Source organism: Alternaria alternata, assembly GCF_001642055.1.
Source record: "Alternaria alternata strain SRC1lrK2f unplaced genomic scaffold CC77scaffold_34, whole genome shotgun sequence".
Classification (NCBI taxonomy): Eukaryota; Fungi; Ascomycota; class Dothideomycetes; order Pleosporales; family Pleosporaceae; genus Alternaria; species Alternaria alternata.
In genome coordinates, this window is record NW_017306223.1 from 130528 (window position 1) to 151928 (window position 21401).

Here is a 21401-nt window from a genome sequence, read left to right on the forward strand (position 1 = left end):
ATATTCTCGGAGTTGACTGGCCATTTTGCTGTATACCCACTCTGACGACTGGCCATCTCTTCTACGAGGTTTTCATACCTCTTACATAACTCTTATTCATTAATGTATGATATCCAACTCACTCTCTAGCGACTGTGCAGAGCAGCACGAGAGCCAATACAATCCTTTGTCAAGACTGAAATGTGTGCTCAATTTACCAAGACCGAGTGAATGCTGTGCGCGATGTACCTTTGGGCAGTTTCCAAGTCGCGTCTGGAACATGATGTCAAGCTTCGTATCCATCGATAGCAGATCGTAAGCACCGCTCGTAATTACGGCGCGTACCTCGATGGCGGATGCATGACATCGGCGGCTCGGCGAAATGGGAGATCCACAGTGGATGCTTGCGACACATCCTCACTTTTGCTTAAACCACGCATCAACTTTGTCCCCATGGATTCTGTCGCTCCTTGAGGCCCCCTAAGCCATCCGAATACCAATAGACATCTGATTGGCATCTACTGAGAGCCAATTGGTCCGCCTTCTCCGCCCGCCATGGAGAACGAGGTCTTTACGCCGCTGTCCGACATCACCGGCCAGAGCAGCGCACGCAAAGCTGTCAAGTTTGCGGCCGATACGCCAGAGCCACGGGAGACAGTGCGAGCTCCCCGGAGACAGGTTCACGACCCCGACAAAGCGAAGAAGGTCGGACAGGTGCACTTCAAAGCGCAGCATGGCATCATCATCGCCTTCTTTACCTTTATACTGTAGGCTCTCTCATCAGAGCCCGTCTTCCGGCTCCGCGTACAGACGCGCAAAGCTGACTTGGCCAGAATTCTTCACGTCCTCGGTATCTACCTTTTCACCAGCGGCTTCCTCCTTACGCGATTGGTCCTCGACCACAAGTCAGAATGCGCCCTGCCCCCAATCGACTCTGCCAACGCGTACACAGCGGGCGATGCTGAAAAGGGGTGCTGGCACCCCAAGACGTTCAACAAAGCCGTCGTCATCATCGTTGATGCGCTACGATACGACTTCACAGTCCCCTTTCCAGAGCAGTTCGAGCCCATCGACCTCGCCGCCGCCGCCCAAAACCCGTCTCAAGCGCCCCCAGTCGCTCCGCGCCATTTCCACAATGCATTCCCGGTACTTTACGAGACGGCAAAGAACCAGCCCCAGAATGCCTTCCTCCTACCCTTTATCGCCGACCCGCCGACGGCCACGATGCAGAGGCTGAAAGGGCTCACAACGGGCACATTGCCCACCTTCATCGACGTGGGCAGCAACTTCGCTGGCCAGGAGATTGAGGAAGACAATCTGCTCGGACAAATGAAGAACGCAAGCAAGCGGATGGTTCATCTTGGGGATGACACATGGCACGCTCTCTTCCCCAACTACTTTGAGCCAAACCTCACGCATGCATACGATTCGTTCAATGTTTGGGACCTACACACTGTTGACAATGGCGTCACGGAACACATCTTCCCACTTCTGAAGGCTGAGAATGCCACCAAGTGGGATGTGATCTTCGGCCACTACCTGGGCGTGGACCATGCGGGACACCGCTATGGGCCCGATCACCCTGCTATGACTGCGAAGCTCAACCAGATGGACGACGTTTTTCGCCGCATGATTGAGGAGATTGACGACGACACACTGCTAATTGTTATGGGAGATCACGGCATGGATGGAAAGGGCGACCATGGAGGAGAGTCGGACGACGAGATACAAGCGGCGCTATGGATGTACTCGAAGAAGGGTGTGTTTGGGCGCAGCGATTCTGCTTATACCACACCTCCTTCTAACGCAAAGACCCGACCAGTTGGGCAGATCGATCTTGTCCCTACTTTGTCGCTTCTCCTCGGCTTGCCGATACCCTTCAACAACCTCGGAAAGCCCATCGAAGAAGCATTCATTGGCAAGAACGGCGATGATTACAAGAACTTGGCGGCCGTCAACCGTCTAACAGCCGCGCAGATACACAACTACCAGCATGAATATGCCAAGGTTCGTGGTATCGCAGACAGCGCCAGGGCTTCTTCCCTTTCGCTGTGGAAGAACGCAAATGACGCGTGGAACCCGCTAGGAAAGTCCAAGACCAATAGCGCCGAGATGCGCCAGGCATATGAGGCTTTCGGTGCTTATCAGCGCGACACGCTCCGTCTTTGTCGTGATCTTTGGGCTCGGTTTGACATTCCCAGGATGGTCAGTGGTGTCGTGATCTTGGCCGCAAGTCTGATTGTAGTCGCTCTTTACGCCAGGATCCTTCACGGGGACCGTGCAGACGTCACCCCCGTCTTCTTCACCCGAGGCGCCATTGGCTTGGTCCTTGGAGGTATCGTCGGTCTTCCTATTACCATCTTCATGCCTGAAGACTCTAGATCGCATATTCTTGTCCTCTCCTCTGCCCTTACCGGGATCATCGGCTGCGCCTCAACTTTCTACGCCCTGAGCTACCGTATGATGCCCCCAATGCCAAACAATATCTGGGGCTGGACGAGCGCCATCTTCACTCTCGCCCTCTCCGGGGGCTTTGCAGCAAACTCATTTACTATCTGGGAAGATGAGATCCTCCTACATTTCCTAACTACATTTGGAGTCCTTGCACTCATCTCTTCTTTCCGCCAGAGGAGAATCGCAGATCGAACCCTTGGTGCTTACCACTCCATCCTCTTCACCGTGTTGCTTAGAATCGCCAGCTTCTCTCGCCTATGCCGAGAAGAACAGATGCCCTACTGCAAATCCACATACTACGGCTCTGCCCTATCAACAACTTCCGCACCCTGGCAACTTGCCATCCCCGCCACAGCTGCCATCCTCATCCCCACATTCATCAAGAGCTACTACGACGGCACGAAATCCTATCAGCACAACGCCACTCTCTGGATCGGCCTCGCATTGCGTTTCGGCTTGATGCTGTCTGCCGCATACTGGACTCTCGATGCTGCTGACGACGGCGAGTGGGCGCCCGCTTGGTCAAACATCATCAGTATCACGAAACGCTTCATTGCACAGATTGTGCTAGCAATTGCTCTCGCGTTTGGCTACTCCATCTACAATTGGTCGAAACCTCTCCTGAACGTCATCATTGATAAAGATGGCAGCGGCGTCGATGAAAACGGTCAACCCAAAGAAGCCGTCACCATTCTTGGTTTCGCAAATGTACACGGGAGTCGATACGCACTGTTGATCACCATCTGGTATCTCGCCATCAGTGTGCTCCAAAAGCCAATGGGCGCTGGCGCAATCGGAATACTGGTCTGGCAGCTATTTTCGCTTTTCGAAATCATCGATACTAACAACCTCCGTCAATCGGCCATCGGCCCTGTCGTTTTGGGTCTGTTGGGTTCCTTCCACTTTTTCAAAACAGGACACCAGGCTACCTTGTCTAGCATCCAGTGGGAATCCGCCTTCATCCCCTTGGCCAAGATCCGTTACCCTTGGACACCCATCATTGTTCTGCTGAATACATTCGGTGCCCAAATCCTGTGCGCCATTGCTGTCCCAGCGTGCGTGCTTTGGAAGGTCAAGCCGCAGAAGAAGGGCGTTTTGTCCGTCGTGACAAAAGCTGTGGCGACTCACATTTTGTTTTATGCGACGACGCAGCTTGCGACGACCATGTGGGCGGGCCATTTGAGAAGGCATTTGATGCTTTATAGGATCTTCTGCCCGAGGTTCATGGTTGGGGCTGCGGTGCTGCTGACGGTGGATGTTGTGTCTATTGTTATCGCGTTGTGGGGGACTAGGATGAGTATGTTGAGTACGGCTGAGGTTTTTGGTTTTGGTGGATGATTGGTTGGGAAGAATAGTTGGGAGTGGTTGGAAGTTGGGTCAAGGAAGAAAGAGAGGTGGTGTGGGTGGTTGTAGATTTTGCATTGCATATAGCGTCTTCTTTTATCTCCTTGTGTTGGACGTCAAGAAGCACGTCTAGAATCAGATTTTGTGGCTTCATTCCCTGTGTTTTTCTAAACACTATCTCTGGTTGTTGTTGTTGTTGTTCTTGTCTTGGTGCACATCGTTTACATCCATGACCGGTACCTGCCGGGCTCAAACGGACCAGATCAGTTGGGATTGGCCTAGCTTTGCGTTGGTCTCTCTCTCACCTCTTACTTCCTGCTGTCCTATCGGCATCGTGTTGTTGCCTAGGTCCTCTCTTACGTCACACGTAGCGGTATCGCAGCAGCGCAAGGTAAAGGTAAAGGCAGCCGGTTCCGGTCGCTCCTGCTATATCAATGATCTCTTCTCAGCTTGATCCCCGTCTCTCTTCCACCACACTTCGAGAGTATTACAGAGCAGGAAAATACTGCAACAGAGTATACGGAAATATATATGAGCGACCCTCAACCATATATCTATATCCATTCTTGGTCGACACTTCCAGCGTTCCACGAAAGCAGTTACAGACGCCACTATGGCATCCACTCAGCATCAACGCGTGGAAGAGAAAGTATATGGTATTCTCGGAAAGGAAGACCTCATCGACGATTCGACCGGCGTCATTCCGATGAGAGGGCTAAAGACCGAACTTAGCCTCAAAGACCGTTTTGCGAGGCGACTTTCGAAGATGTTGGGTGCGGAAACGGATATACAACAGGCAAACAACGATAACAGGGTGGATATATATCATACGCGTAGCCGATCGGCAAATCGACTACGCATTGGCCTGGACGATGTGCGAGCCATGGAAGCTGCATTGGCATCGATTGCGAAAAATGCTGATGGTATGTTGAATCCAAATTCTTAAATGCATCACTAACACGTCCAGGTCCGCAGCAGGCACTCCAGATCGCGTGCGACGAACTTTGGAATGCTATCCTCATCCTCAACCGCAGCAAGATCGAAACCATCATCCAAAGGCTCAAGGATACCCTTCAAGATTACCAGACAACATACATTGACCTCGTCACGAGGATGTTTGGCGTCGACGATCCCGAATATAAGGATACTATGTTAGATCGTGAGCTCGGTGATCGGATCATCTTACTTTCGCAACAAGTCAACGGCTACGATGGTTCAACGAGGGAATTGGATGTGCTCATACAAACCGCATCAGAAATTACAAGGGTTCTTCCACATCTGCAGGAAAGACTCAGGTCCCTTCTTGAGAAGACACTATTTGCAGATAGGTTGTACGAGCTTATCTGCACGTTGGGGTTTCCTGAACGAGTACACAGTACCATGGTGAGGTCGGCGAGAGCCTCACAAGCATTCGAAAAGGTCGTGTTCCACTTCAAACCCAGCTCTCCAGGCAAGACTGTCTCCTTTGCGATCCCGATAGAGAACTCGAAGCAACCAAATCCAACAAATCCGTTCTCACCACCTCAACAACAAGAAAAACCTAAACTTCGTCACTTCGAGAACACGATTACAAATCCAAAAGCAGTAAATCTTACTCCTCCATTTCGTCATCCTCAGCCAGCGACCTCTAGTCTCGGCCCGGTGATGACTGCCGTTCAGCGTTATCTTGCTCGAGAAGACAAAGGTCTCGCCCTTGCTCGCCTACAGCCTGCCACGAAGCAAGAGACCACACAACTAATCGGAACCATACTACAGGGAAAGCTCCTCCCCATGCAGTCTAGCGCATGGTATGCCTTCGGCTTTGTCGCAACTAAGAACGAAGACGACGAACAGCAGCTAGCCGGCCTTTACATGGCTTTACTAGGCGAAGCGGATAACTCTGAAGCAATCTTCCGCGAGCTGCAGACTGCTCTAGAGAAGGATTTACTCGTTACACTCTTTGACAAGCACGGGTATGGACACTTTCGCCAGCTGTTCCCGTACCCGCACCTAGAAACCTTTCTCAAGACACCACCCCAGCAACGCAGTACTGTCTGGCGACTCAGGCAATTCTTGAAAGACCCCACCGATGATGAGCCTCCGGCCTGCCTACAGCGCGATTATGGCTTTAAGTACTGCCGTCAGCGCGAGGAGGTGCTTCGTCTTAAAGAGATCTATACTCGTATGCTTCGCAAACTAGGTCCAAAGGACCTGCATACCGCTTGTGTTCACGGTCGGCTTTTTGGGACAGCGGCGAAAGAGGGAGTGGAGATTGATCCGAATGACAAGCGTTTCCTGAACAGTGATTATGGTTCACCGTTCCTGGGGCTGGACAACGCGGGTGGGCTTGAGGCCTACCGTGGGCCTTTCTACCGAAGGAAATTGAAACTCTAGGTGAGACATGCGGTTGCGTGGAATGCGCGACTGATGACCCTTGAAGATCCGCCTGATGAACTTCCAGTGAGGAGCGTCGAGCACTCTTCATTCTCACAGCACAACTGCGCAGCATGCTGAATACTGTGCACATGCTAGGTTGGCTTTGGCTTTGGGTATACATGCTGCGTTTTGTATTCACGGACGTCAGATTTGGTTCTTTTGCGAATGCGATTCTTATCAAAAGGCGGTGCGACATACTCTATGGAGTTTGCTTTGTAGGCGAGACAATGGCATGGACATGCTTTTGAGCGATTTCTGTCTGGTTCTGCCACTTTGTGTCTTTTCTCTCTCTCTCAAAAGTCCGGTTAGCAAATTAGTATGAAGTACTTGAGTCACTTGTGGGACCAGAGTCGAAACTGTGGAAGCATGTAGTGTACTGCCTTCCACATACACTGTCTCTAGAACTCTTCCTGACGACTTTGACACTCATAGCCCAATCAAACAAATCTTTTTCCTTTCTCCTACCATTCATGCACCTCCAACTTTCACACGTCACGAACAATCCTTGTAACAGCGCAGTACACATGACATTCAAGCCCAGGAAAGCATATATAAGCTCCTCTTCCACATCCTACCTTCTTCTCCATCATACATCTATCTACTAGATATTCCTCCAAAAATATACTCTACAGACCCATGAAGATGTTCTGAAAAGGAACAGATTTCCCTGAAATGTGTCTCTCAGTCCTTTTCTTTTTCTCCAAAAACATCGATGGAAGAGTACATGTGAAGAGCAGAAACTGCATCCGCAGAACACGCATGCCAAAGCGGGTACGAAAGAGAGACTTGAACCAGATCGAACAAACAGTAAAAAACCAGATTGGCCGCGGGTATACCCCGTGATGACCAAAACACACAGAAAAACCAGCCATGTCGTCCCTCGGCCCTCTCCAACTTTCTTATACCTCGAGGTTGCGACTGTACTCATCATCTTCCTTCCTTCTATACGAGGCCCACATACCAAAAGATGTTCGCGACGAATATATGCCTTGCTAGCCTGGGCCACCAAAAAACCTGAGTGCCCTTCACATGGCGTTTTCTCCTGTTCCGCGGCGTCAAAACCAAGACATTACTTTGCGATGTCTTTGTGTGGAAGAGAATCACGCACATATCATTCTGTGCGGCTTTGGTTGTGCGTTGCTGGGATGCAAGTAACAAAACTTGAAAGAAGAGGCTATCATAGGGTTCATCGACTGTGCTGGCTCTGTGGCTGGCTCTAGTGCGCATGCTGGATGTATAAAACTTCGTTCAGGCGTGTACGAAGTTTATCATCATAAAACCTTTTCTCTTCTCTTTCACTAAAACGACCACGACGTTTTGACATGTCTGAATCCAAAATCAGATCAACTTTGCATCATGGCGTGTGTCTCTCTTGGCTCAAAACAGTAATCGTACCATTCGAGGTTGGTTCCAAAAAGATGGGAGAACCTGAAACGCGTACGCCGACCAAGTCTTAGCAGTGATATCGATGTGAGAACCCAGACGTGTCGGCCTATATTCCCATGCGCGTCGCGCTCGAATTGTAGCTAAACACGACGGCAAAAGAAGAAGACCCTTGTCTGTGCAGTGTGAAGTCTTGTTTAAAGGTCTTCATTCTGTACGCGTCCTTACTTTCTCATACTCATGCCGCAGCTGTGCCTGACCAAGATGGACTTTGCCGTGATGACATGTCGTGGCTCAAAAGCTGAACACAGATACTGTATGGTTGTGCACCCTCGTCGCTCTTCTCGCGCATTTCCATAAAAGTGATATGACGATGCTATGGTGGAGCTGGCGCGTGCCTGTTAAATAACCAGTCTATGAGATCGTGTTTGGTGGTTCGGTGTAGTGGATTGCTGCCTCGTGTTTGGGTTGCAGGGCGGCTTCAGATTACTGCATGTTCTTGCTCGCTCACCGCTATCAATGTCGCGGATTGATAGGTAAAAATGTTTATTCAACAACAGGATTTGTTGACCACCGATGTGGTGCTCTGTCGTGATTGTTCTGTACGCGTGAGGTACGCGCCTGGTGTGGTGATGATCAACACCATGATGTCAAGTCTGATGACGTAAAACTCTTAGCGTGGAAGTGACGCGTATCGAGCGTTGTTCTCTCATCCATTATCGCGGCGAGCATCTTCCGACACGTTGTGCGTCTTGATGCAGGCTGGTACCTTTCCAGTGTTTGTCATGGTTTCGATGACATCGAGAAACACCTCGGTACCTATAGCGACGCGGACCTCCACGCTCTTTGACTCGTCATCCATCTCGAAGCACGCTTCCACCAGCTCTCGTCCATTTTTTATACACAGCTTCAGCAATCAGTCACGCCTGCACATGCACGTTTGGTTCTTCATTTGTAGATTCAATCCTTCTATTCGGCTTTGCACACTTACGCTATAACCAACTATGTCATTAACATTGCTTATGTAAACACTTCCGCTGTAAAAGAACTCGCATCTATAACCATCGCAAAACATCGACTCGATATCAGAACAACCACGCTATGAAGAAAGAATGAAGAGACAACTGCCTGCCGTGTTCGCTCGTAGAACATTCACAAATCATCCAAAAACCGACAATACCTTTGCATTGCCAATACAGGCACCGCCAAAGGTCTGCAATAACCTGCTGACAAACTCCGGATTCATGTGTCAGGCATCGCGCGTCTTCCTCTTTAGTTTACTTCTTCTTGAGAGGTTTCTTACCCTTATCTTCCTTTGGGCCGGAGCTTGATGCAGAACTTTTGAGAGATTTCTTACCCTTGTCTTCCTTTACGCTGGAACTCGATGCAGAACTTTCGGTTGGACGCTTCGACGCAGCAACCGTCTTCTGGCTTGCAGGAGTCTTTCCTGCAGTAGTAGTAGTAGTCTTTCCTGCAGTGGTAGTAGTCTTTCCTGCAGTAGTAGGAGTCTTTCCTGCAGTATTCGGAGCCTTTCCTGCAGTAGTTGGAGCCTTTCCTGCAGTAGTTGGAGCCTTTCCTACAGTGGTATGCGTCGAGGGGCCTACATGCTGGGCATGCGAGGCTGAGATGGGCTGAGGCGCACCAGTTGAACGAGATGGCGTATGCGTTGACGCCGCCGAGAAGTCAAAAACATCAGCCATAAAAGCACTGCCGTCACTGGATCCCTTGGAGCTTGTTCTCGACGTGGCACGACTACGTTGTTCGTTCCCCGTGCCGCGACTGGTGGGGGACTGATTTGCAACACAGGGTGAAGTGCCGCTAGAACGGGGTGCTGGAGACTGCTCCCTAGAACTCTTAGGGCTGGAGACTGCGGACAGATCATCGTTGTAAGAACGGTTAAATACCCAATCATGGGGGGTGGGATTTGCAGCCCAATATTCTCGGTCGTCGCTCGGAGATAGTCCGCGTGTTGGTAGTGGTGGGCTCTTGGTGATGGATGGAGTGCTTGGGGGATTGGAACTACCCGGGCTGTCGTAACCTGGTGGATATGTTTTTACCGTCGGATGATTGTTGGGGTTGGCGACTTTAACTGGACGAGTTGCATAACCTGTCCGATGACTGCGGTAATCGACTGTGATCGATACAAAATTGTTTGGATCCATTCTTAATCCAGGTCGTCTCCTGAGTCGATCCAAAATCCGATCATGATTTTCTTGCTTCCAGGGGATCCTCCGGCCATTAGCCGTCGTGCCCTTTTGATTATCCTCCTCTTTAATCGCCTCCTCCACGTAAGATCTTACAAAGCTTTCCTTGTCGTCTGAGTGCGCCCATGTATTCTGATTAGCAATATCATCGGCCATTCTTTGAAGATACTGCACTCTATTACCCTCTTTGGTATTTTTTCGTTCCCTAGGAATTGCACTGTTGTTTGTCTTTGCTGCCCGTTGCTTTCCTGCAGCCACCGTTTTGCCAGAACGGAGCGTTGAAGACTGCTCGCTAGTGTCTGGGGGTTGAGTTTCAGCATAAATCTCGTCGTTCTTAGAGCGATCGACTGCCCAGTGGTGGGTAGTGAAATCTTGGTTCATCATATCATAGTATTCTTGGTCATTCGTAATAGGTGGTTGTTGAGGCTGCAAGTTGCTTTGTATGTACGGCTGGTGTCGTGCAGCTTCCATTCGAATTCGATTCTCTTCCATGTGCATGCGTGCTGCTTCTTGGTTCCTTGCCGCAACCCGGGCTTGCTCTCGTCGCTGAGTACGTTCCGCCTCTTCTGTAAGAAAATCGCCTGGATGGTATTCGTTGTCTGAAGGAGGAAATCCATGTGCACGATCATTCGGGCTTGAATGAGTAGCCTTGGCTTTTCCCTTCCCTTTTCGCTTATCACTTTCTAGTTCCGAAGCACTGGGACTTTTTGTTTCGGGGCTGCTCATGCCAGAGAAACCAGACCCGCCCTCGCTGTTGTAACCCGGAGGATAATGGTCTAGTATGTCTTCGAGTCTTCTACCCTCCTTGGAATTGATCGTTGTTTGAGAAGTTTTCTTGGCGGTCGAGCCCTGAGCATGTGAATCATCAGACCTACCTGCATTACCAAGATGAGTGCTTTCGGTGAAAGTGCGTTGGAACTCTGGGGGCAGAAGTTCATCTTTGAATAATTTCTGTAGCTCTCTCGCGACATGTTTCAATATATCAAGCCGGTCGGATGTATTCATTCGTTGCAGCGATGCTTCTGAGTGTTGAGCCCGCCTACGCTCAATGATTTTTATGGCATAAGGCACATACGCTGCTTCAAAGGCGCTCTGAGCTTCTTTGGAGTTCCATGTGTAAGTTCCGGCAGTTTTTTTGGCTGATCTCTGAGCGTCTGATTTTGTTCGTACTGCTGTGCGAGATCTGGCCGAGGAAGTTTGCGGATTTAGAACTAGCCGAAATTTCGACTGCTTTGCTTTCTCAGCGGACGACTTCGTTGCTTTGATAGCGGAGAGCTCCGTAGCGGAGGGCTGAGTTGCTTGCATAGCAGAGAGCTCCACTGCTTTTATAGCAGAGAGCTTCACATTTTCCTGTTCCTTTGGCGTCCAATATTCCGATTGCGGAGTCACCCGTCCGGCCCGTTCCCATGCTAGGTACTTGTATCTCCAACCTTGAAGTGCTCGTCGTAAGTAAAAAACCACAAATATTTCCGCGTCATATGCATGGTCCCAGTCTAGTTGAGAGGCGACTGTACGTCCAGACTTCCTGTACGATTCTATTGTTGCTTTCGGCAAACCCAAGCATTGGTTACAATCATCTCTTGATAATAATATAGGCTCCCCTTCTATGATATTATTGTTAATGAAGCAAGAATATGGGTCTTTCCCACACTCTGTTATGTTCGATTCAATCTCATGTCCTGGTTCGCACATGTATGTCTGTTTGAAACACATATTGTTGTGATGTACTGACGTCGAGAGAAGAGACCTTAGATGAGTGTTGATTTGTTGGTTCGAGGCTGGTACGGTTATTTGACGAACTGTCTCTCCGTTGTCCCTTGTATCCAAGTATTCGAGTGTTGAGTGTTCGACTGTACACGTGAGATGGTTTTGTTTAGCAAAGTTACTGGCCAGCAGTAGATGGTGGGAGTGATAGTATAACAATCGGTTCAAATGAGGTGTTGTTGTTATCGTTGTCGCTATTCTATGGAAGAAAGTGTTGGACAAATCCAGATATTTATATGTCCTTTGAGAACGTAGATATTGAAGGTTGGTGAATTTGCATATGTGACTTGCCGTTGGTCAACGATCTGGCAGTTGACAATTAGCTAGAACATTGACTGCCATCAAGCGTGAAGCCATCAAATTTCCGCAAGAGATATACTTAGTTCATTGATGTGTAAACAAACTTGAAGGTATATGTGCGATCGCGCTGCCTGAAGCGTATATCTCATTGAATCACCATCTTCGCGTACGGTCAACTGGATGTCGTTCGCAAGTCCTCGACTCATTGCGCTAGCGGATTTCGTGGCTCTTGATGACCATCTCCGCTGTTGTCTGCTCTTGGAAGCTTGCCGACAGGAACTTGAGTGACCTACCCACTCTGGTGGGCATGCTCATGGTCGTTTCGGTCGTGTTGGGGGTTATGAAGCTTGACCCAGTCACCAGTCACTTCCTTGACTACAGTCCTGTCTGACATAGCGCGCAGTGGTCCTCGCCATTTTTCAAGCAGTGAAAGACATTGATTGAGTGACAATGATAGTTGTGGGCGCAGTGCCGGTGAGTCTGATTGCGGCAATGGTGGCTGCTTGTAGAGAATTGAAACACTCAGCGACTCAGTGACTGAGGCGTCTTAGACACACTCTAGTCGGTAGTCGGTTGGAAGATACAGAACACGATAATGCGGGTTTATGGCTGACCTGAAGCCTTGTATAACCAAGCAGCCAGCAAGCGTGTAACAATGACAGCCCAGCCGATTGCTAACAAAACAAGTGCTTACGACGGTTGACGTGGAAGTGTGGTGTTCCTAATAGCCTAGGCAGACGCACCAATAGTATACTCGTATCAGTGCTGTAGTAAGCTGGCGGTGCGGTGTTGAAAGAGGCAGTGACGAGGGGAAGTGGTGGTAGCGCGGAGTGAGAAAATTGCAAGTAGTCACAGGATGCCTTCTAGCGTCGGAACGTCTCCAAACATCTCGCATTTCTACAAGCACATTGCGACAACAGAAGTTGAGCAATAATGGGTTAATTCGATAATGCACGATTACAAGTATACTACTCATCTGCCAATCTGCTGTTGACACTACCATCGCTGCGAAAGCGGCCAACACTCCAAACTCGCAACCGCCCTATCTTTGAAACCATGGGTCAGACCAGGACATCCAAGCGTACTATCGACGTTAGCACATGCTCAAAGTATCTAGAGAAGGACAGAATTACTTATAAAACTTGTTCCCGACACTCAAAACAAACTGCCCAACCTTACATTCGTTTCCCGAGAAAAGGATGCAATAGCCACCTGGATCAGGGCCGATCGACTGAGGAAGGGCCCTAGGTGGAGCAAAGGTGATACATGATGACAAGCCTGGATCGGGAGGTGAGTGCCACTCGCATTGTTCTGTGGCGGTGGGAGTGAAGTTTGGGCCTGGACAAGTATACACGCCGCCTGGCCGACCAACCTTGGCGTTGCATAGGGGGGACTGTGGGTTTCCGTAAGTAACTAATTCGACCTTTGCACGTGTGAATAGCGAGTTTCCAGTAACTTCGGAAAGGGCAACGCTGTTGATAGGGGGCGTATCGATGGGAGTAGTAGCGGCGATCGCGAAGAAGACGGTGATCGGCAGTGTTAGCATGTTATCAAATGTATAGATATAAGCCCAGACAACAAGGAAGTGGTTCTATTATCTGGTTAGTAGTTGGCCCTCTGTGTTGGCTGGCGTAGTGGTATGAAAATAATAGAGAGAACCCATGCAGTCGGCGAATCCTAATATACGCCATTCCTGTGCGACAGTCGTGATGGAAGTAGAAGATATCAGAGTCTTTACATCATCGACTAGATTACTTTGGATACTATGATACATTTCTTCTGTTTATACACATCACTATCACAGAGATGGACGCGGAAGCGGCATTGAAGTCTTTTAGAGCTGTATACAACTTGTTAGCTGTTAAAGAACCATCGTATAGTATGATGACCTACCACTGAGCTATCTTGCATCCTTATTCGCGAGATTGCGATAGAGTCACAGCTAAGGACTTCTTCCTGTAATCACTTCCCTACAAGGCAATCCTGTGCATTAACAATCTAATATTTGATGACTACGTCTAAGCCAGAGCCTAGTCACCGCTTTACCAGTCGCCACTGGCTGAGCTTCAAGCCAAGTCCATTCATCGCTAAGATAGTCTCATTCTCATAACATTTCTCCCGGAAAAGGTTATCCAAACATCTGTTAATCTTTACGCAGAACTTGAACTCCTCATTAGATATGTACAAATAACCTCATCCTCCTGTTTCTATCCAATCCTTTCTTTCTTGCAAGTCTTTGCTCTACCCGCCATCATCAGTTTTCATTCTTCATACATTTCATGCTCTTCCACCACTCATTCTTCCCACCCATCTCCGAGACACCCGGACACATGAACGTTTGGAACACCCTCTTCTCCCAAATCTGCAATGGCTCTCCCTTGCAGTCGTTCTCTTTGAACAACATGCAGTAGCCGCCTGGATCGGGGCCAATAGAACGGGGCCGTTGGACAATGTCGGCAAAGTCAATACACGATTTCCCTTCGGTGTAGGCCTTGTATTTACAATTGCCGAGGAATCCTGCACCGAGACAGTATTTGACGCCGCTGTTGTTGTCGATCACTCTGCCTTTACAGTTGTCGCTTTCGGTGATTGGAATGTAGGGGCTTAGTGCAAAAGGAGGGCTTGTAAAAGACTTGGCTGTGACGAGACTGGCGAAGAAGGTGAGAATGGTGGGAGGGTGCATTGTGAAGTCGTGTCTTAGATTTACTCGTGGCTACTGCCGGGATTATAATGCAGATCCTATGGTAATGTGGTGTTGGGATCCTTGCGTCTTGTTACTCGTGTTCTTATTGGGTAGATACTGCAGCGAGTGAGAAGGAAGGAACGAACGTGGAGCTATCTTTAAATACACACCGTGTCGTCTGGATTGCCCAGCGAGTCTGCATACGAAATCGGGAGACCATGTTCGATGTGACTTGTTCGACTACCCGGATCGTTTGAATGTAACCGCCTTCAATGTGAAGACGAGGGAAAGCTCAGTGCGACCCACGCACTTCACTAATCACAAGGAGGCAACTTCGAAAGGCATGGATGAAACACAGCCAAGAGTCACACCTGTTTGCGATGTTTGTTATCCCATATTCCAACATGCATCACGCGCATCCATTTGCTCATTGTCTTCACTTCAGAGTGAAGATAGTAAGGAGATACATTACGTGATGGTGGGAGACTCGATGTGACAAAGCAGTCCCCATGTGTGATTCATATTGTAGTGGAGTAGAAACAAGAAAGAAAAAAAGCTTGTACTTGACTTATATTTGAGCGGCAAACGTCATTTACATCGTACGTCAAGACCAGAACCCCCATTTGTAAAATAAAACACCATGTACCACACTCCTTCATTTCAACCGACACTTCATACTAACCCACCAATCAGGCGTCCCCGTATCACTGATACCCGGACACTCCAACCTCTTATCACCTATCCCCTTCCAAATCTCCACCGCCTCTCCCCGACACCCTTCCTCCTTGAACAACTCACACCACCCACTGGGATCCGGCCCAATAGACCGCGGCCGCTCCTCTACATTTCCGAAGCTGTAGCACCATTCCGAACCGGGCGTTGTTGGGTAGGCGCGCCACCCGCAGTTGCCCATGTAGTTGTAGCCGTTGCAGAAGAAGACGCCGCCGTTTTCTGTGATGGTGGATTGGCAGTTTTGGGGACTGTAGGGGCTTGTGGCGTAGGGGAGGGCGGTGGTGAGGGCGGTGGGCAGGGCTGAGAGGGTGAGGGTAAGGAGGGTGAGTGGTAGCATTTGGAGGAGTGTATCTGTGATGAATACGTGTCAATGCGGTAAGCTAGACTTGTAGTTGCGCGATGGGTAGTAGAGTAAGAAGGAGGGCAACAGTACGGATGAGCAATCTATGCGGGGGTAACGTTGCATACGCTGTACAGCAATGTGGTATGTATGAATGGCTGCACGGAAAGAAAAACCGTATGAACATGCTTCGGTTTGCCGTAATGTAGAGACATTGTGAAGCCATAGTCGACATCTATTGGCACGCTTCAACCCCCGCTTGACAACATTGCTCAACGCAGACCTTGGTATGAGAAGAGTACATCCGCAAGTGAACAAATGGGATCTTTGTATTACCAAGAAGACTTTTCTCGAACATAGGAGCAAAAAGCCGAAGCTAAGAAGGAACTATGCACAGCAACAGCAGAAACAAGGAAGACGGAAGAATAGACCCAACACACATACACACACACACCTCCCATCCCAAATCTCCGTTGTGCCTGCGAACGTCGCTAAATCACACACACACACACACACACACCAACATCTCCAATTACCCACCAAAACCAACCACTTCAATACGGCGCCTTCGAAATACCACTTCCAACACTCTCCAAATCATCTTCATCATCCTCAACCCCAATACTATCCAAGAAGCCCGTAAAATCCGGTTTACTACTCGACAAGCCAGTCCCCCTTCTACGATCCCCACTCCTACCTCTGCTCACTCCACTCTTGACACTCCTACTCTTCTTCACCGCACCATTAGGCGCCGTCTTCGGTCTCGCAGCAAAATCCCTAGCCTCGCTCTGCCCGTTGAGCAGATCCTCAGGAATAGGCGGCACAGGCGGCAAATTATCCATCGTATACGTACTTTCCCTTCCCCCTCCTCCTGCTGCTGCTGTCCCAAAGTTCATGGAAGTAGCTGTTGTCGGCCTGGGCGTAGAAGTAGCAGCCGGCGTAGTAGGCGATTCTGGATTCTGCACACCACCACTCTGCTGCTGCTCCTCCTTCGCCGGACTCGTAGTAATAAACGACGCGTCGGACAGAGAATGTACACTGACCATGGAATCACTTGTTGAGGAAGCGTCGTGGTCACTGAGACTCTTTCTTGCCCGATGGCTCGGTGCGCGGTGAGAATATCCCGTCCTCGGCGCCCCACCATGACTTGTACTCAATGCCCGTCGCAAATCATCAACCCTGACTGTAGACCGCAGACTCGACGAAGAATTTGGTGTGTTGCCACCCGGACTTCTGCTCCGATTCGGACTCGACAATCGACCTACAAGCCCGTATGCTGCCGACGGCGGACGACTGTGCGCACGTCGTGGCGATTGAGCAGGCGAGCTACCATTGCTACTATCCAGGTTCTCATTTTGTACATTGACGCCGAGGAAGTTGTTCTTCTGTGTCGCGGCGGTGTAATGCGTGCCTGTTTTCGATCCTGATATGGAGGCAGATGACGAGTCTTTTGTGTGGGATGATAGACAGCCGTCTCTCGTCCAGTCCGAGAGGAGGTCTTCTCGGACTTTGAATGGGAGTTCAGGTGGGCCTTGGTGGCTTGGAGGTTGCTGCACAGGTTGATGGATAGTAGGGATAGACGCATTGGCTCCGCGGCCAGGTGAGCCAGGGGGCGAAGAAGGCGGCGAGTATAGGGAAGTCGAGTAACCTTCCGATATCTTTTCGACCAAAGCTTCCCTGTTGTCAAATGGTTTCAGAGCTTCGTTCTCGACAATCTCTGCTGGTACAGCGACAGGTGTCGCATGAGGTGTTTCTATGAGCTCAATGGGCATGGGCGGGACGCGTATGCTCTTCATCCACAGACCCTTGCTGCTTCTACGCGAGATTTCGTTGTGCAGGGCACGTCCGACAGAGGAGACCTCGAAGTCCAGGGCTATGCTGAGCGCCCAGAGGTAGCCATGTACCAAGCTGCCCAAGCGCAGTTTAGCACCTGGGTCTTTGATAGTTACGATATCTTCTTGTAGTCGCATGATCATTGGCAGTCCACTCCTCGCTGCGTTTACTCCGAGTCTATTGACTAGAGTGGTGAGCAGCAAGTGCAGAAGCAGATAGTCGGCCTCAGAATCGACGTAGTGAAGCGCGTTCTCATAGACAGCTAGATGAAGCAGGGGCAAGAACGTGTCCCTACCACGTTTCAATACTCTTTCCCTGTTCGATGCATTCGAGACTGCACGTCTAGCCAACGCATTCTTATCGTTCTCCTTCTCCTTCCGCCTGTAGTTATCCACAATCTTCAGATCTTCCTTGTTCTTCTCCGTATTAAGCCACGTAATCAGCGCGTCGACGTAGGCTTTCCTGACCTGGCCGCTTGGATCGCGCAGAAGCCATTGAGTGCCTTCCCAGACACTCACACCGACTTTGCTCCGCGACACAGATGCAGTTGAGCCGTCTGGTCTCCGTGCGTTTGCTGTCTTGATAATGGCTTTGACCGCATCGAGAGCAGTGATACGTGCCGTTTCGAAAGAGAAGAAGCGGTCTACATGCGTCTTTTCCTGCATGCTGATCGAATCCGCAACGGCGTCTATAGCGCCTTCGGGGTTCTGTATTGCTTCAGTGGTGGAGGAAACGCTCAAGAGACGTGATGGCTTGAGGCGGCTCAGGATCGCTTCCACCATGTCAGAAATCTGATCTGTATAGTACACATGTGTTGCGAGATCCGCCATGCATCTCTGTACGGTATCCAGAAGTTGTAGCCTCACGTTAGAGGGCTTCTTGACGACCTCCGTGACTACAGCGTCCAAATTAGTCGTCGAAGATTGGTTGCTAGGGTCTTTTTCTCCCACAACAGATGTTGTCTGCTGGTGATGCGGTACAATGTTCGATCCTGGCCCACCAAGCTGAAGGAGTAGCAATGAGTGAGAGATGAGTCCGACCAGAACATCCATGACACTGAGTCCGATGAAGTTGATTGTCGAGGCTAGAAGATAGTCGATGATAGTCGCCAGAACCAGCTGTTGTTCGAGGTCGTCTTCCACGATTGGACTGCGAACCAGGGCTTCCACTGCGCCTACCAGGATTGTGTATCGGTCCTGTACAGGGACCCATGCGCAGATCAAAGCCATGAGAGTAGTCGCCCAATGGCTGCTTTCGCTTGGGGTAGCCTCCTGTGAGCTCTTGACATGTGATGCGATAAACTTGAGCACTGCTGAGGTCGCAAGCCGAAGTTGCCCTCGATTTACACCCTGGAATATGCTCCTCAGCGCCTGAAGCGCAAGTACTCCAACCTCCTCTTCTGCAAGCTTATCCGCATCCTCGGTCGTTCCGGATGCCGCGATCGGGTCGCCGTCTTCATCGTCGGTCCGTGCAGTGGATACACTCTGCCGCCGCCGTAATGCCAGCTCCTTGTCGTGTTCGCCCTTGGTGGCTTCCCGTGCTTCCAACCTCTTGAGGTATGCACCACTCTCTGAATGTATGTTGACGAGTATGACTGGTATGACGGCGCCCAATTGACGCCCTGTCTCGGACCCTAATGACTCAGACGAGGCAATCGCCTTCAGGGCCTGGAGTCCAGCCTTGCGGTATCTGACTGCAACGGGCCAGCTGACTGGTGCCTTGCCCGTCTTGACAGTCTCCTTGGACGCGAACTGAGCGTACAACTGCACAATCTCCTCGTACTTCTTGATATAGTCCTGGTCGGCTGCGAGGGCGGCGGGATCCTGATGCGCGCATAGAGCTTCGAACGTCGGCACTGATTCCTCCACCATGGTAACGTCGTTTGAGTTGAGAATGGTTCGCAGGATGTGCAGTACGGCACTCGCATAGAGGGGAAGATCGCGCGGGCATTTCTCAATCAGCGCCCTGACAATCTGCAGCGTAACCTGCACATTGCCTGTCCTGACTTTCCACACATCCTTGGTCGCCCTCTTGTCTAGGAAGTCGACCACCTTTTGCAGCTTACTGCGGCGAGTGCTCGCATAGAAGAGCAGATAGCTGAGCTCGCTCGAATTGGCCTTTGCTTCGGCATCGCTCTTCTGGACTTTTGGGTAGCATTTGAGGACCAGGACCTGGTGCTTGGGGCGACACGCCTGGCGCGCTGCGTTCATTGAAGCTCAGAGCGGTGACGTTGCGGATTCGAGAAGAGGTAAGCGTTGCGCGGCGGCGGCGGCGGCGGCGATGCGATGACGAACAGCGGGGGAGGGTGAGTCGTGGGTTTTTAGGATAGCAGGGAGATGGAATGGGCGGGAGATTCAGGGTCGCTGCATTATTCGGGCTTCGCTTCCTTGACTAGCACAGGTGCATGCATGTGCAAACGGACGGTCGCGGAGAAAGGAGAGTAAGTTAGTCTAGGGTCTGGGTGTGGATAAACATGTTCGGCCGTATCCATGTCCGACGACCCAGAGATGTGGTCACTGCCCAACATCGCCCGCCAAGCCCCAACAACACCAAAAGATAGCCGCGGTTTGGTGAAACCGCCATATTGCTTCTAGGCTACATTTACTTGTACTTCCCCTCAAATTCGGCCTTTTGCTTCTCTCTGGCAGCCTTCTTTTGCTCATTCAGATCGCGGCCTATGCGCCCGCGACCTTCCCAGTGCATCTTACGTTGCGACTCATCGTTCAACTCTCTTCTAACTCTAGCCCTACTTTGTCGTAACGCCGGATCTGGCGTCATGAACCCGTCCGTCTCCGCATCCCTCTTGAGATACTTGGTCTCTTCGCCACCGTACGTGACCTTCCCACCCTTTCCATATTTTGCCCGAGCCTGCTCTTTCGGCAAGCCCGTGTTGGTCGAGTAAGCATTCATCCCGGATTCTCTCAACTTCCCGCGCATTATCTTTGGCAGCATGGCTTGTTTGCCTTGCTTGACGGAGTGCGCAACCGCACCCTTGATTTTGAATATCCGGTTGTTGAGCCCTTCATGACCAGGCGCGTCTGGGTTTCCAGCCACCCATTGCACTGAGCGTCCGTCACTCACAGGTTCAATTACATAGGCTGTGCCTTTAGGCATTCCCTTCATGATAAAGTCTGGTCGCAGATGTGGGAAATGCGAGTGCATCCATTGCCAGCGGCGAGGATTTGCTGCCATGATCCTTTCCTCTTTTAGCAGCGGTCTGCCTTGTAAGCGGAGGCGAAACTCTACAGGGCAGCCATGCTCGAGGAATTGGTATGCGCGATCCAATGATAGCCTGTAGAATTCGGTTGGACTGGACTCGTTCAAGATGATGTTTTTGAGCCCTCCAATATTCTTGCCCTTCTTAGTTTTGGGTTTCGTGAACGTGTGTGCTTTGGTGATGGAGAATTCCCTCAAGTTTTCTGGTACACTCATGCTCGCCTCGCCCTGGTCCTCATTGTCCAAATATCCTTGCGCCATCCCTTTCTTCAGCGCATCCATACACCAGAGCATTTCTCCATCTTTGACATGGTTGTCGTACAGCTCTTGTAATGAGATGTTGTCCGCTATCAAGCCCTCCTTTGCGCCCTTCTTGGTCGTCTCCCAGAATCTGACCTTGTGTGACAGGTCTTCCAACCGCGGGTATTCATACGGAGTGAACGTTAGCACCTTGTGTTGGCCGAGGACTGTCTTGGCCTTGGCCGTTTTGTACAGGTTGAGCGCACGGCGTTGCTCAAGGCGTTGGGTGGGACATGCAGAGCGCGGGACGTGAGAGGCGCGTTGCGGGCGGTATAATGTCTGGAGAGCGCGTATCGGTACTCGTACCGGTGGTAGAAGGAGCGATCGAAATTCAACAGTCGGTATCCGTATCTTTGGTGGCATGGTGACGCGATGAAAGGAAGCGTGGACCCTGTGCGAGACTGAAAGTTCCGATCTTGACTCAGGTTTCCCACTTATCCTTGCATCCATGACG

General features: G+C 50.5%; 8 protein-coding genes across 8 annotated transcripts; 2 read left to right on the forward strand and 6 right to left on the reverse strand.

Annotated features, from left to right (window-relative positions):
* The first annotated feature begins 336 nt into the window (after positions 1-336).
* CC77DRAFT_975802 (GPI ethanolamine phosphate transferase 3) lies at positions 337-4260 on the forward strand. Its single transcript, XM_018535925.1, has 2 exons — positions 337-746; positions 813-4260. The coding sequence occupies exons 1-2, from the start codon at positions 535-537 to the stop codon at positions 3769-3771; spliced, it is 3171 nt and encodes a 1056-aa protein (XP_018379596.1). The 5' UTR covers positions 337-534; the 3' UTR covers positions 3772-4260.
* A 130-nt stretch (positions 4261-4390) lies between these two features.
* CC77DRAFT_1055067 (hypothetical protein) lies at positions 4391-6461 on the forward strand (the record flags this gene model as incomplete). The annotated part of the gene is made up of 2 exons (XM_018527827.1): positions 4391-4700; positions 4745-6461. 2 exons carry the CDS (start codon positions 4391-4393, stop codon positions 6148-6150), a joined length of 1716 nt encoding a protein of 571 aa, XP_018379597.1. The 3' UTR covers positions 6151-6461.
* Positions 6462-8852: 2391 nt separating this feature from the next.
* Positions 8853-11492, reverse strand: CC77DRAFT_1014212 (hypothetical protein; the record flags this gene model as incomplete). Its single annotated transcript, XM_018523882.1, has 1 exon — positions 8853-11492. One exon carries the CDS (start codon positions 11490-11492, stop codon positions 8853-8855), a length of 2640 nt encoding a protein of 879 aa, XP_018379598.1.
* Positions 11493-12904: 1412 nt separating this feature from the next.
* Positions 12905-13389, reverse strand: CC77DRAFT_1014213 (hypothetical protein; the record flags this gene model as incomplete). Its single annotated transcript, XM_018523883.1, has 2 exons — positions 12905-12927; positions 13023-13389. The coding sequence occupies 2 exons, from the start codon at positions 13387-13389 to the stop codon at positions 12905-12907; spliced, it is 390 nt and encodes a 129-aa protein (XP_018379599.1).
* Positions 13390-14097: 708 nt separating this feature from the next.
* CC77DRAFT_1083071 (hypothetical protein) lies at positions 14098-14635 on the reverse strand (the record flags this gene model as incomplete). The annotated part of the gene is made up of 1 exon (XM_018529377.1): positions 14098-14635. The coding sequence occupies exon 1, from the start codon at positions 14524-14526 to the stop codon at positions 14098-14100; it is 429 nt and encodes a 142-aa protein (XP_018379600.1). The 5' UTR covers positions 14527-14635.
* A 546-nt stretch (positions 14636-15181) lies between these two features.
* CC77DRAFT_1083073 (hypothetical protein) lies at positions 15182-15595 on the reverse strand (the record flags this gene model as incomplete). Its single annotated transcript, XM_018529378.1, has 1 exon — positions 15182-15595. The coding sequence occupies one exon, from the start codon at positions 15593-15595 to the stop codon at positions 15182-15184; it is 414 nt and encodes a 137-aa protein (XP_018379601.1).
* Positions 15596-15796: 201 nt separating this feature from the next.
* CC77DRAFT_574222 (hypothetical protein) lies at positions 15797-19923 on the reverse strand. The gene has a single exon (XM_018532300.1). It carries the CDS (start codon positions 19639-19641, stop codon positions 16153-16155), a length of 3489 nt encoding a protein of 1162 aa, XP_018379602.1. The 5' UTR covers positions 19642-19923; the 3' UTR covers positions 15797-16152.
* A 167-nt stretch (positions 19924-20090) lies between these two features.
* CC77DRAFT_1035817 (hypothetical protein) lies at positions 20091-21310 on the reverse strand (the record flags this gene model as incomplete). Its single annotated transcript, XM_018526963.1, has 2 exons — positions 20091-20121; positions 20160-21310. The coding sequence occupies 2 exons, from the start codon at positions 21308-21310 to the stop codon at positions 20091-20093; spliced, it is 1182 nt and encodes a 393-aa protein (XP_018379603.1).
* Positions 21311-21401: the final 91 nt, after the last annotated feature.